At 40.3% G+C, this 16,313-nt stretch overlaps 1 protein-coding gene across 1 annotated transcript in view; it reads left to right on the top strand.

The window, feature by feature from the left end:
* The window catches only part of HIPK2 (homeodomain interacting protein kinase 2), a 1,139,975-nt gene extending 1,124,657 nt beyond the window's left edge, over nucleotides 1-15,318 (top strand). The window contains exon 15 of the mRNA XM_044088176.1: nucleotides 13,704-15,318. Coding sequence (XP_043944111.1) covers nucleotides 13,704-14,171 — 468 coding nt within the window. The 3' untranslated portion in view covers nucleotides 14,172-15,318. The remainder of the gene's footprint in view (nucleotides 1-13,703) is intronic.
* Nucleotides 15,319-16,313: the final 995 nt, after the last annotated feature.

Here is a 16,313-nt window from a genome sequence, read left to right as displayed (position 1 = left end):
TGAATATCAGTATAGCATGAGAACTGGTGGTAACATACAACAGTTATGCACAAAGGATTAAACAAATTGTCACTAGGAAATGGATGGTGTTTGATGTTAATGGGGAAATCAGGAGCTAGTTGGGGAAACACCAATCACTGTGTACAGAAAGGACTGGTGTTTCAAAAACTACATTGATAGATTCTGCAGTACCCCGATAAACACTAGAGAAAAAAACAGGAACTTTTACTTATGATAGATAAAGATATTGTCCCTACATCATACAATGAAGCCAGTTTGAGATGAAGGGGTTTGGGATAGTGAAACCCACCTTTATTACTACAACTGTTATTCTAAGGGAATTATATATGTAGCTAAGTGTAATAGTTGTGATCAATTCTATATTGGTAAACAGAAAGATAATTTAAAGAAAGGCTTTATGAGCATTTACCTTCTATTAAAACCAACAACTGGTTTAATACCCTTTCAAAACATGTGCCTTTAAAGCTATTTGTGCTTATTGCTGCTATTCTGTGTTAGCAGCTGTCCACTTATAATGTTCTAGCCCGAAACTAGAGCTTAACAGTAGTGGAGGATGCTAAGCAAAAGCTTTTTGGCACCTTTCTGACAGCAGAATATAATGAGGGACACAGTTTTTGGTTCTATGTGCTTAATTCAGTGTATAAGGATCTTTGGGGGGGGGGGCTTGGAAAGTCCAATTTGAATTAAGAGAACTGTAGAGGCAATTAAAGACAAATGTGACAGGACCACGTGGTTTAAATGACATGATTTATATTAATTGTTTGAAAATGAAATTTTATAATTGCATTTAATTCAAATATATATAAATTTTAGGTTTTACAGAAAGAAATGTTTAAATTTTATAGATTTTGACTTGGTGGATCGAGTTTAATAATGAATTACTTAATTTTATTAATTAATTTATAAATGTGATTTGGGGAGGGGTTAAAGATTATTTGTGTGTATGCATGGTGTTTTATATCTGATGAAGTCCTGTATACTGAATTGTGGGCAAAAGCGATTAGCTCAAGTATTTTTGGAATAAATGTGCTTTCTTTCAAACTTGGAGTTATTTATTTGGCACCAGCAGCCAATTTTGGTACTCTGTCTTTTATTCAAACATCAGGTTATAGTGGAGTTGCAGTGCTGTTTTCAGTTTTGGGTGCTTTTCTTTGGTTAAGGTCTGTCCATCACTATCAAGTCTAGTAGGTCTTCCCTTAGAAAAGTCTCTTCTAGACTGAGCGCATCCTCTGTGCTCTGTTTCTTGCTCTTTCCCTTGGTCTGCAATTCTAACTGGACTTTCATTTGAATGGTTACCGACGGTTCCAGAATATCCCCCATGGCACATCTTCTTGAGATGTATCCTGCTCCATTTGCTGCTCTCTACTTACTCCTCATTGGACAATCAAGTTGCAATATTGCCTGTGTCAGAGTACTCACTGTTCCCTGTTTTTCCCCTTGTGATGCAATTGTAGTTGGACTTTTGCACAAATCTCTTACAGAAGGTTCTAGAGCATCATCCCATGGAGTATCTTCTTCAGATGCATCCTGCTCCAGCTGCTGCTTCTCCATCTGGGGTCTCATTAGCCCATCATGATGTGATATTGCCTGTGTCAAAATTTACACACAAAATCTTTTGCTTTCCAGATGGTCTATCACTCTCATTGGATCTGCAACAAGGAAAGGAGGTGTGCTGTGGAATTTGTTGTATGCATTTTTTAAACACCTTTATTAAATTAATCACTTGTGACATAGGCAAACTTAATTTATATAAAAGTAATCAAACCATATTCACAAGTTCACATTTACACACATTGTAATTCACATCTATTGTTATATGTCATATAATTTAAACATTACATACATTTTTCAATTCCTGCCTTCTGTTAAACCTAATTCCTCATCTAAAACATTTTTCTTCATGTTTTATTCCCACAATTTCCATTTTTCTATGCAATTTACTTCTACCCTTTTCTAAAGATCCCACTTCCTATTCCTTTATCTCTGTTACACTCTTCACCACTTCATGTGTAGTTGTTTTAGATTTTGATTTCTATTTTCTAGTAATTGATTTTTGGCAGCCACCAGAATTAAACTTTAGAAGGCTTTACTATGTCTAGGCAATTCAGATCCTGTATCCCAGCTTAAAAAAAAAATAATTTCCTTAGTTACACTCATTTACACAGCTGGCATTCCTGACAAAGTACTCTTTAGTGAAATTTTATAGTCTGCCAAGTCATTACAATCTCAAAACATATGTTCCTAGTTACCTCTTTCTTCCCCATGACACCTCAAACATTTGGCATCTACTTAAGGAACATTTGGCATCTACTTAATGAAAACTTCTTAGGAGTCTGCTTGAGGTGTAAAAGTATCTATGCAAAAACCCTCAAGCAAACATCTTAAATCTTCTGGACTTTGTTGCATATTTGGGAGCCATATTTACATATATATATATATATATATATATATATATATATATATATATATATATATGGGTCTACTTCGAATAACCGAACCGCCACTTCACCGACACCCAGAAGATTGAGACGGAACGACCGAACAGGTAGGTGATCGAAAAGGCGATATTCCGACAGCCGAAAGACCGACAACGGCAACGTGTGAGCGTGATCCGGTAAGTGTGCGATAGTGACGGATTTAGGATTGGGGAGCGGACAGGTAAGTGTACGATAGTGAGGGATTTTAGGTTAGGGTGTGGGAAAGGTGAGTGTGCGGTAGTGTCGGACTTAGGGTTCCGGTAAGGTAAGTGTGTGATAGTGACGTAGTGTAGTGTAGGGAAGGGTTGAGTGTGTTAGGGTTAGTATGCGGGTGGAGTGAGTGTGCGATAGTGACGGGCTTAATGTTTTAGGGTGGGTTAAGTGAGTTAGGGTTAGGGTGCAGGTAGGGTAAGTGTGCGATAGTGATGGTGTTGAGGTTTAGGGGTGGGTTAAGTGAGTTAGGGTTAGGGTGCGGGTTGGGTAAGTGTGCGATGGTGTCGGACTTTAGGGTTAGGGTTTAGGTTAAGGTTAGTGGATATGTTATTGTGTGCAATGTGTAGTTTACGTTTTTTGTGTCGGTGTAATGGTGTTCGGTTTTTTGAGTTGTTGGTGTTTGTTGGTGTTGTGTGTTTTCGGTTGTTTGGGGTCGGTAAATTGTGTGTTGGTGAATCGGAAGTTCGGTTATACAAAGTAGACCCATATATATATATATATATATATATATATATATATATATATATATATATATGTCCTTCCATTCTTTCTTTGTGAATTGCATGTGTAATCTCTCTTCCCAGTCTTTTCTAATCTCTTCTCATTGATTCATATAGTTATTCTGCAATATTATATGCCCTACTAATTATCTCTTTTTTTAACAGCAGCTTCTTTTCTAGATTCAGTTAAAAACTCAACCAGTGTAGGTCTTTCGTTTAGGATTCCCCTATCCATTTCTTTGTCTGTACTCTGATTTCAAGTCCCTGATAGGGAATCAGTCGCTACCTTGCAATCCAACTGTCTTCTTGGACTCTTCCCACTCCGTTACCTTTCCTTCTCTAACTATTACCATTCCTTCTCTATTTGTTCTCAATACCTTGGTTCCTTTGCTATCTTCCTCCAGTAAATTCCAGCCCTCCTCTTCTCTCTGTACCCCTAATTGCAGTCATCCCTATCAGCAGAATCTCCTTTCTTCATTCCCATGTTCTGATTGATTCCTAACTTATTTAATTTATTTATTTTACATTTGTTTACCGGGGTAGTCCGAGTGAACACATGTCCATTTACAGCGGAGGCCCGGGGAGAAAAGCTCCACATTCAATACAGAAAAGCAAATAGTTGAACAATATGATAACAATAAGATCATCTATACAAAAGCAAAAAATTGACAATAGATAAAAATACAACTTTTGATACAAAAAACTAAAATTTGACACTAGATAAAAAATACAACTTTTGATACAGAAACAGAAATTGACACTAAATAAAAAATAGAACTTTCGATACAGAAACAGAAAGTGACACTAGATAAGCATTATAACTGACTATAGAGACAGACAGAGACTACTTAGAAATTAATTAGTGTAAGTTTAGTATGAGCTAGTATAACTATTAGAAACTTGAGCAGAAAATAAAATTCCTGATACTGTAGAAAAGTACAGTAGGAATAATTGGATATGAAGCTCTCTGGGGTGGTAGAAACAGAGAAGGTTAGGTAATGCATGGACATAGCCAAGAGTTCATGAAGTGTAATTTAAGTAAGTTTTTGAACAGCATAATAGTGGAGGCAGAAGATAAAGCAGGGGGAAGGTTATTCCAGGATTTAGCTACGTTGTGGGAGAATACTGCTTTACCTGCAGTGTTGTTAGCCTTAGAGATACAAAGGAGTGATTTGTCAGTGGAGCAAACAGGACGATTTGATTTGTAGGGCGTGAGTAGGTGACTTTGCTGGCGTTCTATCGGGATATCTCACAATATTGTAGGCAGTGATTAGTTGATGGTAATTGAATAGTTGGGGAAATTCTAGCCATTGAACTTCCTTTTAGAGCTTGACAGTGATGGGTTCTGAAGGTGCAGTTATTAGTAAACTTGGCAATGCTGTTGTACATGTCACAAGTCTAGCAAGATCATTCTTTCTGATATGGGTAAGGATTGGTGCCACATGCATTAGATAGACAATAGATGGGTTTGTGCTAGGGAGATTTTTGCTTGTTTTGAGAGAAAGTTTTTGTGTCTGTATAGTGTTCCCATTTGTTATGGACTTTTTTGATGGTTTGTGAAATGTGGGCATCAAACTGTAGTTTTTGTCAATTTCTACACCCAGGAGTTTGGTGTGATCAGAGGGGGTGATAGTACCATTTTTAGAAGTGATTGAGAAGGATAGAGAGGTAGGAATAGATTTGCTGGAGGTGAAAAGAAACAATTTAGTCTTTTTGGGATGTAGGGTAAGTTGGATCTGAGTAATCCAACTTTCCACTAAGCTAAAGGAATGCTGAGTGAGTTGCTGTAATGTAGTAAGTGAGGGTGCAGAGTAGATAAGAGTCGAATCATCTACGTACTGTATGAGTGTAGCAGGGTGTTTGGAGGTATGAAGATTGTTAGTGAAAATTGAGAAAAGAAGAGGACCTAATATAGAGCCTTGTGGCACACCTATGGTTGTTAGGCGTAGAAGAGGCAGTATACTTTGCCATTGGACAAGACTGCTGCCTATCTGACAGATAATTTTTAAACCAGACACTAGTTAGAGGGGCAAAGGCTATAGAGGCAAGGGTGTTTAGAAGTAAGGAGTGTGAGACCATGTCAAATGCTTTTGAGAGGTCTAAAAATATAGCAGATACAAAGTTGTTGATGTTCTTCATGTTTCACTGTTGCAGTCATTACATTTAGGTTATCTGCTTGCAGGTTGCCCTCAGTCGGCCTGATTAACAAAGTCTTGGGTCCTGCGTCAGTTGCTGTCCCTTCTTCCATGACATCAAGTCGTCAGGGGTATAAAACATGCAGCCGACGCCATTACATCAGTCTTTCTTGCGGTGCGGTGCCCAAAGCAGTAGCAGTTCGCAAGTGCCGGTCGGCCGACTCCTGAAATTTTCATTTTCGAGTTTCAGAACCGAAGTTTTCAACTAAAACTAAGTACCCCGTTGGGGAAACTTTTTCTTGCTCCTTACCGATGTCAGTAAAAGTTAATAATTGCATTACTTGTGGAAAGCAAATACCTCATAAAGATTTTAATTCGTACTGTATTCCTTGCCTAGGCCCTGACCACGACATACCTTGCTGTCGGTTTTGTGCTTTATTTAATCAGCGCACCATCCATCATTGGTATATTTTCACCTCTAAATATTTCGGTTTTCGGTTTAATTATCCAGAAATGTCATCGATTAGCCATCTGACTACCAGGATTCCGAAAAAACACAAAGATAAAGACAGAGATAGGCCACCGAGGTCCAAAACTGCTGACGAAACTTCTCCTAAGCCAGTCGCCAGTTCGCCAGTACTCGGCCCTATCGCAGCCCCTGAAACCCGCTACTTCAAATTCGTAGACCTCTACTGAGACCCATTCAGAGTCCAGTATGCCGCGAGATGCTTCAACTATGGAACCCACAGATGCCTCTACCTTGGATGGGTCCAGAGCCGCTGTGCAGGCACCGGCTTCTGAGGGTGTATTCAGGCCTACGGACTTGCATATTAAACCGACGCCTCCTTCTTTACTTAGGCCTAAATCTCGATCCATGTCTAAAAAACCGACGCCCAGGCCACATGCTCTGGCCTCTAGGCCTAAAAAACAAATGATAAAAATAGCTGAAGATCTAATAACTCTAATCAGGGGTAGCCAACCCCCCCCCCCCACCCCTTCTAAGAGGCCTAGGACTGAAGTTGATCATGAATCTTCTGATCAGGATTCTGTTTTTTCTGACTCTTCTGATGATCTGGATTTGCCCTTACCTACTTATGAGGATTCTGATGCAGAGGACTCTATTCCCTCTGCTTCCCCTCCTGAGGATTTTTCTTTTGGGGAAACCTTACATATTCTAAGGGAGCATTTCCACTGGGAAAGCCATGATTTTTCTGATTCAAAAAAAGAGGCTTAGGGATTTCCTTCTCCTACCTCAGCGTAGGCCTTTGGCTATTCCTCCTATACTAGATATTGTTGATGATGCTTTCTCGGAATCTAGTTTGGCCCCTGATTCCCTGCCTCCTGCTCCCAGAAATCCTGACAGATACTACAGGCTCCATGAGTCCCACAAGTTCCTTTTCAAAAATCCTATTGCAGATCCAGAGACTATTTCACAGGGGCCCAAGGGCATTAAGGCTTCTACTGCTAAAAATCCTACCCCTTCTGATAGAGACTCCAGGGCGCTGTATAGATGGGTAAAGAAGGTTTACACTTCTGCAACCTTGGCCATTAGGGCTTTAAACTGCCAGTTTCATGTGTTAAAATATCAGCAACATGTTATTGGACTGCTTAAACAGAAAATGATGTTGATTCCAGACTGTGTGGAAAATAAAGAATTACAGTTTTTAATGCATTCTGCCGAACAAGTTGGAAAACATACTTTGCAATGTGATTTTGATTCATTAGAGGCCTCTTGCAGGGCTGCTGTTACTGGGTCTGTACTCAGAAGGCATGCTTGGCTTAAGGAGCAATCTTTGCCTGATCATGTTAAAGCTAAATTGTTGAATGTTCCTTTAAATCAGGACCGCCTGTTTGGCAACAGTCTGAGGAAGTTCTTAAAAAGATGGAAGATAAAGCTAAATCTGTGCAAACTGTTAAAGATTTTTTACAAGTTCAGCCTCCTAGATTTAGTAGGCACTGGCCCTCTAAGAATTGGTCCTTTCAAGCCCCTTCTAGGTCTTCTCAAGCCAAACCCAGACACAGCAAAAACCCCAGGTTTCAGTCCCAGGGTACTCGCAGAACTAAGCAGTGGGGGGCCTCCACTTCCAAGTCTGGGAATAATAAAACTCCCCCCCTGTGGTAAACTGTCTCAATGACTTTCTTTTAAAATTTCCAAGCACTTATCAACTGACTGCCCTTTGGGGGGAAAGATTGCTCTTCATGCAAAGAATTGGGAACTCATTACCCAGAACAAATGGGTTTTAAATATAGTGTCCCATGGATACAGATTTCGCTTCCACACGTTGCCAACACCAAGCGGGTGGCCAGACCTACCCCAAATCATTGGGCAGAGGCCCAGAAACAAGTACTTTCTCTTAAGCATGGGGACTATTCAACTGGTACCAGAAGAGGAAAAGGGACAAAGTTTCTACTCGAGACTTTTCCTGGTACCCAGAAAAGACCATTCTTGGCGTCCTATCCTGGACCTGTCTACTCTCTCTAAACACCTTTTTGGAGATTCCAAAATTCAAGATGCTGACTCTTCACCAATTACTTCCTATGCTAGACAAAGATGCCTGGTTGGCAACACTAGATTTAAAAGAAGCATACCTGCACATTCCAATCAGGGAATCTTGCAGAAGATACCTATGCTTCAGTTCTCTGCACTGCCCTTTGGCTTATCTACTGCACCCAGGGTACTCACAAAGTGCCTAGCTCCAGTTATTGCATATTGCAGGCAAAGAAATATTCAAATATACCCATACCTGGACGATTGTCTAAGGCAGAAAGCCAGGACTTACTTTTGAATCATCTGGCCTTTGTAAAAAGGGTTCTAACTTGTCTGGGGTACACCATAAATGAAAAGAAATCACACCTGGTACCCTGTCAACAAATTATATTCATGGGAGCAAGCTTGAATACAGCTTCCCAGATGGCTTACCTAACGCCAGAAAAGCAAATTCGTTTGACAACCTACTTCAAACAAGTGGCCACAAAAACCCTGCAATCTGCAAGACAAATATTGCAAGCCTTGGGGTTCATGGCCTCCTGCATTCTTCTAATTCCATATGCAAGACTGCATATGAGGAAACGACAGTGGTATCTAAAAAGCCTATGGTGTCAACATTTTCAAGACCTAGGAACAATGATTCCTATCATACCTTGCCTATGCCTAGAGTTCCTTTGGTGGGCAGAGGCCTGCCACCAAAACAAGGGACTACCTTTCACACCACCCCCTGCCGCCCAAACCCTAACAACAGATACATCAGACTATGCATGGGGGGCTCACCTGGCAGGGAAGTGCATTCAGGGCAAATGGAACCCAAGTCAAATGCACCTGCATATCAATCAAAAAGAAATGTTAGCTGTACAGAATGCTCTGACAGCCTTCAAGGACCACATTCTTCCAGGACAACTAATGGTAAAGACAGACAACACCACTGTTATGTGGTACATAAACAAGCAGGGGGGGTACACATTCTTACCCCCTCTGCAGACTAGCCATGGCATTGTGGAACACAGCCTTGAGCTACCAAGTGCACCTACAAGCTCAATTCCTGCCAGGAAAATTAAATACACTGGCAGACGAACTAAGCAGAAATCTCATGGACCCACACGAGTGGAAACTGTAACCAAGGATTTTCAACATGTTGACAAGCAAATGGGGGAGCCCAGATATAGACCTGTTTGCATCTCTCCAGAACTACCAATTGGACAAATTTTACACAAGGACTCCCTACAAACAAGCCTAGAAAGTGGATGCTCTGTCCTTCAGCTGGAAAAACCTATCAGTCTATGCCTTCCCCCCTCTGCCTCTGCTCTTCAAAGTACTACTAAAAGTCAAGTAGGACAAACCAAGGATGATTTTGACTGCTCCAGACTGGCCGCGCCAACACTGGTGTACGCCCTCCTGTGCAGTGTGTCATGGTTATCTCCATTGTACCTGCCTCAGACTCCATCCCTGCTGTCTCAGCAGGAGAACCGGGTTCTGCACCCTCAGCTTCCAACACTGAACCTTGCAGCCTGGCTAATTACTTAATCTCTCCTTTACCATCCCTCAGCAAATCTGTGATGGATATCATTTTAGAGGCAAGGAGGCCTAGTACTGGAAAATCTTATGCTGAAAAAAGCTCTGTGCCTGGAGCCAATCTCAAGGCATGAGCACAGCAGCACCCAATTTACCTCAGATTTTACAATGCTTAACCGAGATGCTTCACAAGGGGCTGTCTTTTTCCTCCATTAAAATCCACGCCTCAGCAATTTCAGCTCATTATAACACAGAACCTCCCCTCTTCTGTCATCCACTGATCAAGCAGTTCCTCAGAGGGGCCAAAAATTTGAGACCACCCAGGAGAGCTCCAACCCTAGTCTGGGACCTTAACTTTGTCTTGGAGAAACTCACTCTACCTCCTTTTGAGCCAGCTGCTACTGCAGACTTCAAATTTCTTTCTTGGAAAACAGCTTTCCTTTTAGCAATCACTTCAGCTAGAAGGGTATCCGAATTACAGGCCCTTATGGCAGTGGAGCCTTTCATCATCTTTCATGCAGACAGGGTGTCCCTCAGAACCAGTCCATCCTTCATGCCCAAAGTGGTATCCAGTGTGGCTCTTAATCAGTCCATTCATTTGCCAACCTTCTTTCCCAATCCACATAATAAAGGGGAATGGATACTGCATTCCTTAGATGTGCACAGACAGCTTAGATTCTACTTGGACAGGACTAACCCTGAAAGGAAATCTGAACAACTGCTGGTGGCATTTGCTGCAGGGGCAGAGGGGAAGGCTATTTCAAAGCAAACCGTTTCTAAATGGCCAAGCCATTGCATTAATTTCTGCTATAAGCACCATGGAATACCTATCCCCCAGGGGATCAGACCTCAGTCCACCAGGGCTGCATCTACCTCTACAGCCTTTCTCAGAGGCATCCCTACCAGGGACATCCTAGAAGCTGCTACCTGGAGTTGTGTACATACTTTCACCAAGCATTATCATTTGCCAATTTTCTCTAAATCCAGAGTTGGCTTTGCCACTGCAGTCTTGCAGGGCCTTATAGCTGGCCCTAATGCTATCTAAATTCCTCCTCCCAACCATAGCTTTGGGAATCTACCCAAATGTAATGACTGCAACAGTGAAACATGAAGAATGTAGTTCAGTTGTGTACACTTACCATAAATGTAGATGTCCGAGTGTATTCACTGTTGCAGTCCTGGTTACCCTCCCTCCAGCCCCCTAACTTCTTTTTAGCTATACCTCTACTTTCCTTTACTATGCTTAAAAGCCTTTTTGATGTATTTGCTTTTTTGTTGGAGGTATATCTTTGTGCTTTTATGTTTAATTGCTTCCCATTAGGGAGGCACCTGACATTTGGGGCAAGAAAAACTGATGTAATGGCATCGGCTGCATGTTTTATACCCCTGACATCATGGAAGAAGGGACAGCAACCGATGCAGGACCCAAGACCTTGTTAATCAGGCCGACTGAGGGCAATCTGCAAGCAGATAACCCAAATGTAATGACTGCAACAGTAAATACACTCGAACATCTACATTTATGGTAAGTGTACACAACTGTACATTGTTTCTGTGTCGGTTTACCAGGTTAGTAAAAGAGAGAAGAGCAGTTGTTGTGCTGTGGTGTTGCTGAAAGCCATGTTGTGTGGAGGAGAGAAGATTGTGTGAGTTTAGAAAATTCATTACATGAGAGTAGATACATTTTTCGAGTAGTTTAGATGGAGGGGATTGAATCGCAGTTGAACGATAATTAGAGAAATCGTAGAAATTACCACCTTTGTGAAGTGGAATAATATATGAAACTTTCCATAGTTGAGGGATGTAGGCTTCCTGTATGGAGCGATTGATAAGGATGAATACAGGGTAAGATATGGACTCAGAAGCTAGTTTTAGGAAGTTAGGTAGATTGTCTGCAGCAATGGTGGTAGGCTTCAGTTTTAGGAGGAGTTTTTTAATAGCAGAGGTAGGAACAGATGAGAGAGTAAAGGAGGGGATGTTATCAGGGTATTTTGTTGAGATATCTGAAAGTTTGTTTTTGGATAGTTGGGAGGATAAAGTAAGGATAGATTCTGTAAAGTGTTGATTAAATTGATAAAGTTATCATGAAATATTTTACATTCCCTACTAATTATCCATTTTTAACAGCAGCTTCTTTTGTAGATTTAATTAAAAACTTTATCATTGCAGGTCATTCAGTTAGGATTCCCCTGTCCCTTTCTCTTTGTCTATACTATGATGTCAATCCCTAGCTTCAACCCAAATGTCTTCTTGGCCTCTTCCTATTCTGTTTTCTTCCTCTAACTATCTGCTCTTAATACTTTGATTCCTTTGCCATTTTCCTCCAGTAAATTTCTGCCCCTCTTGCCTATTGTCCACATCCCTAATTGAAATCATCCCTATTAACAGAATCTCCTTTCTCCATTCCTGTGTTGGCTTAGTTCGTAGTATACTTTTGCTAATTTATGAGTATAATATTCTGTGTGACTGTTATTATTCCCCTTAAGGATCTGTGTCCAAAATCCCACTCTTTCCTTATTTCTTGAATTACCCCCTACGTCATCATCATCCTTTTGCAGTTTGAATTGCAACTTTCTGTCTGTGTTATGTGTAAGAGTATTAACTGAATAGCTGTAAAATATCCTTTCAAATCCTATAATCCTAAGCCTCCTTGTTTTATTGGGAGAAACAACTTATCCAACTTGAGTCTCCCCCGCTTCCCCTGCCAAGTAAAATCCTTCAAATCTTTATTAATTGCTGTCCACAATTGTGGTTGATAAAATATGCCTGACCTGCGTATAAAACTATAGGGACCAAAAACATTTCTACTGCTTGTATCTTGCTATCTATATCCATACACAAGAGCTTCCAGTTCTTCCTTTTTTCATGTCCCCATACATATGGGTATTGCCGGACCATTTCATGTGTGGATACATAGTTTATAGCCTGTTGTATTCATTTTAAATCTTTGAACTATGTTTCAGTAATGATACAGACATCTAAGCAGAGCAAACGTCTAAATCACGCATTTTATTGTCAAGACTTTTGGGAAGCCACCTTCACCTCAGTTGGAAGAAAAGGATACTTTGTTTTCTACCTCAATATCTAGCTTCAGGATCATTCATGTGATTTTCTTCAACAGAGACGATTATGGATTTTCATCATTTGGCCTTTGAGAATGTCTCTTTTAGAGGATACCGAAATTTGAGCAAACTTCATGCAGCAAATCCCATGATTTGAAACTATTTGTCTCTTAACACGTTGTCAATCAGCATCTTATATTTCTTCCAAGAAACAGCTGAAGGAGAAACGAATCAAAAGCAGGGGCTTCATCAGAAAAGGAAGCAAAACGTAATGCAGATTACATGTCAAAATGGACAGTGTAGAGGAACATCAGAGTGGGGTCCCAGGAGGAAATCCGATTGATAAAAGATGGAAACTGATGCAGACAGCTGTGCAAGTCCTCTGTAACTTATGCAAATGTCAGTCTCAAAGGTCCACCATTAGGCTGAGTGTCTCACTACTGCAGTCAGCACCTACTGAAGAGATTGTCAATAATGTTGTTTTGGTAAAATAAATTTAGTCTTACAATCACTGTTAATTGTTCATACCAGTATTCTTTTGACTTATCCCTCAGGACTGACAAGTTGTTTCAGTATCTGTTATTCATTTGTTAAGCAGGTAATCTTATGATGTACTGATGTACAATTACCTTTATGTACAAGTGACTTAGGAGCATTGGTGTGGTTAAGGGAGAACACGGTAATAGAGTATGTAGGTAGAGGTGATGATCTTACCAGCTGCTGGTTAACCCTTCAAGCCCTTCTACCAGATGACCTTGACAGTTGTATAGTAGTTAGGTATGGCACATTCTTGCAGCTAACTGTCAAATTCTCTTGGTGCCCTTTCTTAATCTCCTGGTCCCAAAACACCCTTTCCCCAGAACTTAATATATATTTTGATCATAGACAGTCAAAGACTTTAGTGCTGATTGTCACCATTTAAAAGATTAATAGTATTCCCTCTCATACTACAGCTTGACTGCTTGGTGTCAGGATACAGAGAGAAGCTGGAGCTTGTCTGGGAAGACACGCTTTATGTAACTAGACTTGTGGGCCTTGAGTAGTCAGTGCATCATACCAGACAGAGGGAGGTGAAGCCACAAATGATATCCTTAAACCTATTTAATGTCATTGTTTGTACCCTCAGGTTTAGCTCTGTATATGTTCTGACCACCTGTAGTAGTGAATAGTGAGACAGACCAAACTGAGTAGTAGTAAAGAAAGTGGGGCACATGTACAGGACTGGAGAGGAACAAATTGTGTAAAAACATTATTTTAGAATGTTGTTAACACTTATGTCTCTTTTACAGGCTCCACAGCATGTGACTTCAGAGAGAAATGGAAGCCATCGCAGACAGCAGGCCTATGTCACTCCAACAATTGCACAGGCTCCATATTCCTTCCCACACAGTAGTCCTTCCCACAGCACAGTTCATCCCCACATGGCTGCAGCTGCTGCTGCCCATCTGCCCCATCAGCCTCATCTGTATACTTACACTACCCCTGCAGCTCTGGGCTCTTCAGGCACAGTCACACACCTGGTGACCTCACAAGCCTCTACGCGACATCCTGTGCAGCACAGTGCATACCCACCAGGTATTGTTCATCAAGTACCCGTAAGCATGGGTCCACGGGTCCTTCCCTCACCTACCATCCATCCAAGTCAGTACCAGGCTCAGTTTGCCCACCAGACTTACATAAGTGCATCGCCAGCCTCCACAGTCTACACTGGATATCCACTTAGCCCTACCAAGATAAACCAATACCCCTATATCTAAACACTGGAAGAAAATTGAAGACTGCATTATGTGAAGAAAATTAAACGAAATGCAAGCAAACAGTACAACAGAAAGGAGAACAGAACTTGGAGAAAATACATTTATTTCAAAGGAAAAAGACATAATCTGTTCTACTTCTTTTTTGTTTGTTTGTTTAAGAACCAGTTTCATTACCGAGCATTTAAGGTGCAATGGTCAGTGCTGGTCATTTTCTGAGAACTTCATATAGGAGTTGTTGGAATTCATGTGAAAATCACTGGTGGAACCCAGTCGCTACTCTTAACAAGTGGGTGAGAAAACTGGACAGGCTTGTATTATGGATAATTCAAGAGAGAGGAAGGGATTTATCCAGAAATATGCAGCTCTAGATTTTCCAAATAATATCCCTAGCAGGTTCTGCAAGCTATTCCTGGTACCCCAGAATTTAGCAACTGCTTCATCATGTCACTTTGTCCATCTTATTATGCTGTTCTTTTGAAAGGATACTTGATTACTTGAGATGGTATATGAAGTGTCCCATTCATGTAACCTGGATAAATCCCAAACTATAATGTATTCTTTTAACATCTTTATTAATGTAGTCTAAAATTTAGTTTATTTTCAACAGATTATTTTTAATCCTGGCTCATTTGCTGTAGAAGTAGAATTTTAGCTGGGACCCTCTTAGAAAGTACCGTAAAACACCCTCATTTAACTTGTGTTGAAACTCTCTGATACCAATAGATTTTCCTCATTGTGATTGCACAAAAAAGTGGTTTGATGTAGGCATGTACAAAATGTGATAGTCCGACTATGTATGTGTGTATGGGACTGAACATATGTGTGTGTGTGAGTGTGTATGCATGGATGCATGTGTTCTGAGTGTGTGTAGGTGAGATGGTGTTGCCTAATGGTAACATTTTTCTCAGCACAGCTGTTAAACTGTCTCAGTCTTAGTTTTACATCATTCCCTTGTAGTGCCTTACAGAAAACAGACAGGTGTGGTTTAAGGGTTTACTTCTCTGGTACTCATAGACCCAACTGAGCCTTTTGTAAAGAGAAGTCAGGCTTGTTTGTTGTTGTGGTGGCCAGTCAATGCCCAGGTGTAAGCTAGGCCTCAGTTACTTGACTGTCCAGATGGAAGACTAATAAAACACAGTTCACTGTTGCTGCTACTGTTTGATGTTATTATAGTAACTAAAACTGACTGACTGTGATTCGAAACAGTTTTCAGCTGCTGTAAATTACTGGTGCACATAATATTATACCATATACTCTGCTGTCTACAGCCGTGTTACCATGCCACTGTATAGCAACATATTTGTAAATTCAGTTCTGTGCTATGTTTTCAGTCCCCTTCTTTTATTGGTGCATTTTACACAAATTGAAATACATCTTTGGCAAATTCTTCTCTGTTATGCCTTCAAATCTGATGGGGGTCTGTGAATTATATTTTAAACTGTATTGCTGACAAAAATATACTAATGGTTCTCACAGCAGTGTAGTATCTATGGGTATGCTTTATCACCAGGTATAGTTAGAACCAAAGCATGAAGAAGACAAAAACATTTTTCTGGCTTTAAGAAATTAGTTATAGTCTCCCCTTCTGCTAAGCTGTTGCATTGCACAACAATTAATGTATAAGTAAAATATTAAAACTATGTTGTTAGGTAATTAATTAATTTGGCTAATCATGCATGCAGAATCCACTCACTTACTGCAGAAGCTTGAGATGAGAATGTGCCAGTGGTGTTGCTATATTCTTGATGTTTGTCCAGATATTATACGTATCCTTGTGCTATTTTTTGGTAGATTACATTTTTTCAAGGTTCCCACTGCTGTCTCAGTGCAGTGCTGTTTTCTATGTACAGATACTTTAAGAAATACATGGATTGATAACTACAGTAAAAGATGGTGCTAATAAAAGGATGATTTAAACAGATAACTCGTCTTCTGTTGTTAGGGAACCTTTTTATCCAGCCTTACCCAAAGAGTTGTTTTCATTATGCCTTGTACTGAATTTGGGGGTGTTAAAGTGGTTGCATATGTTTTTCAGAGGTGCAGCACAGGTCTGCAAAAATGTTTGTTCCTTTATTTATTTAATTATTTATTAATTGTTGGTATATTTTAGTATATAATGTATTTATATATATATATATGTTT

Source organism: Protopterus annectens, chromosome 11.part0, assembly GCF_019279795.1.
Source record: "Protopterus annectens isolate FY-2018-M chromosome 11.part0, PAN1.0, whole genome shotgun sequence".
NCBI lineage: Eukaryota > Metazoa > Chordata > Ceratodontiformes > Protopteridae > Protopterus > Protopterus annectens.
This window is presented reverse-complemented; position numbering and strand designations above follow the sequence as displayed.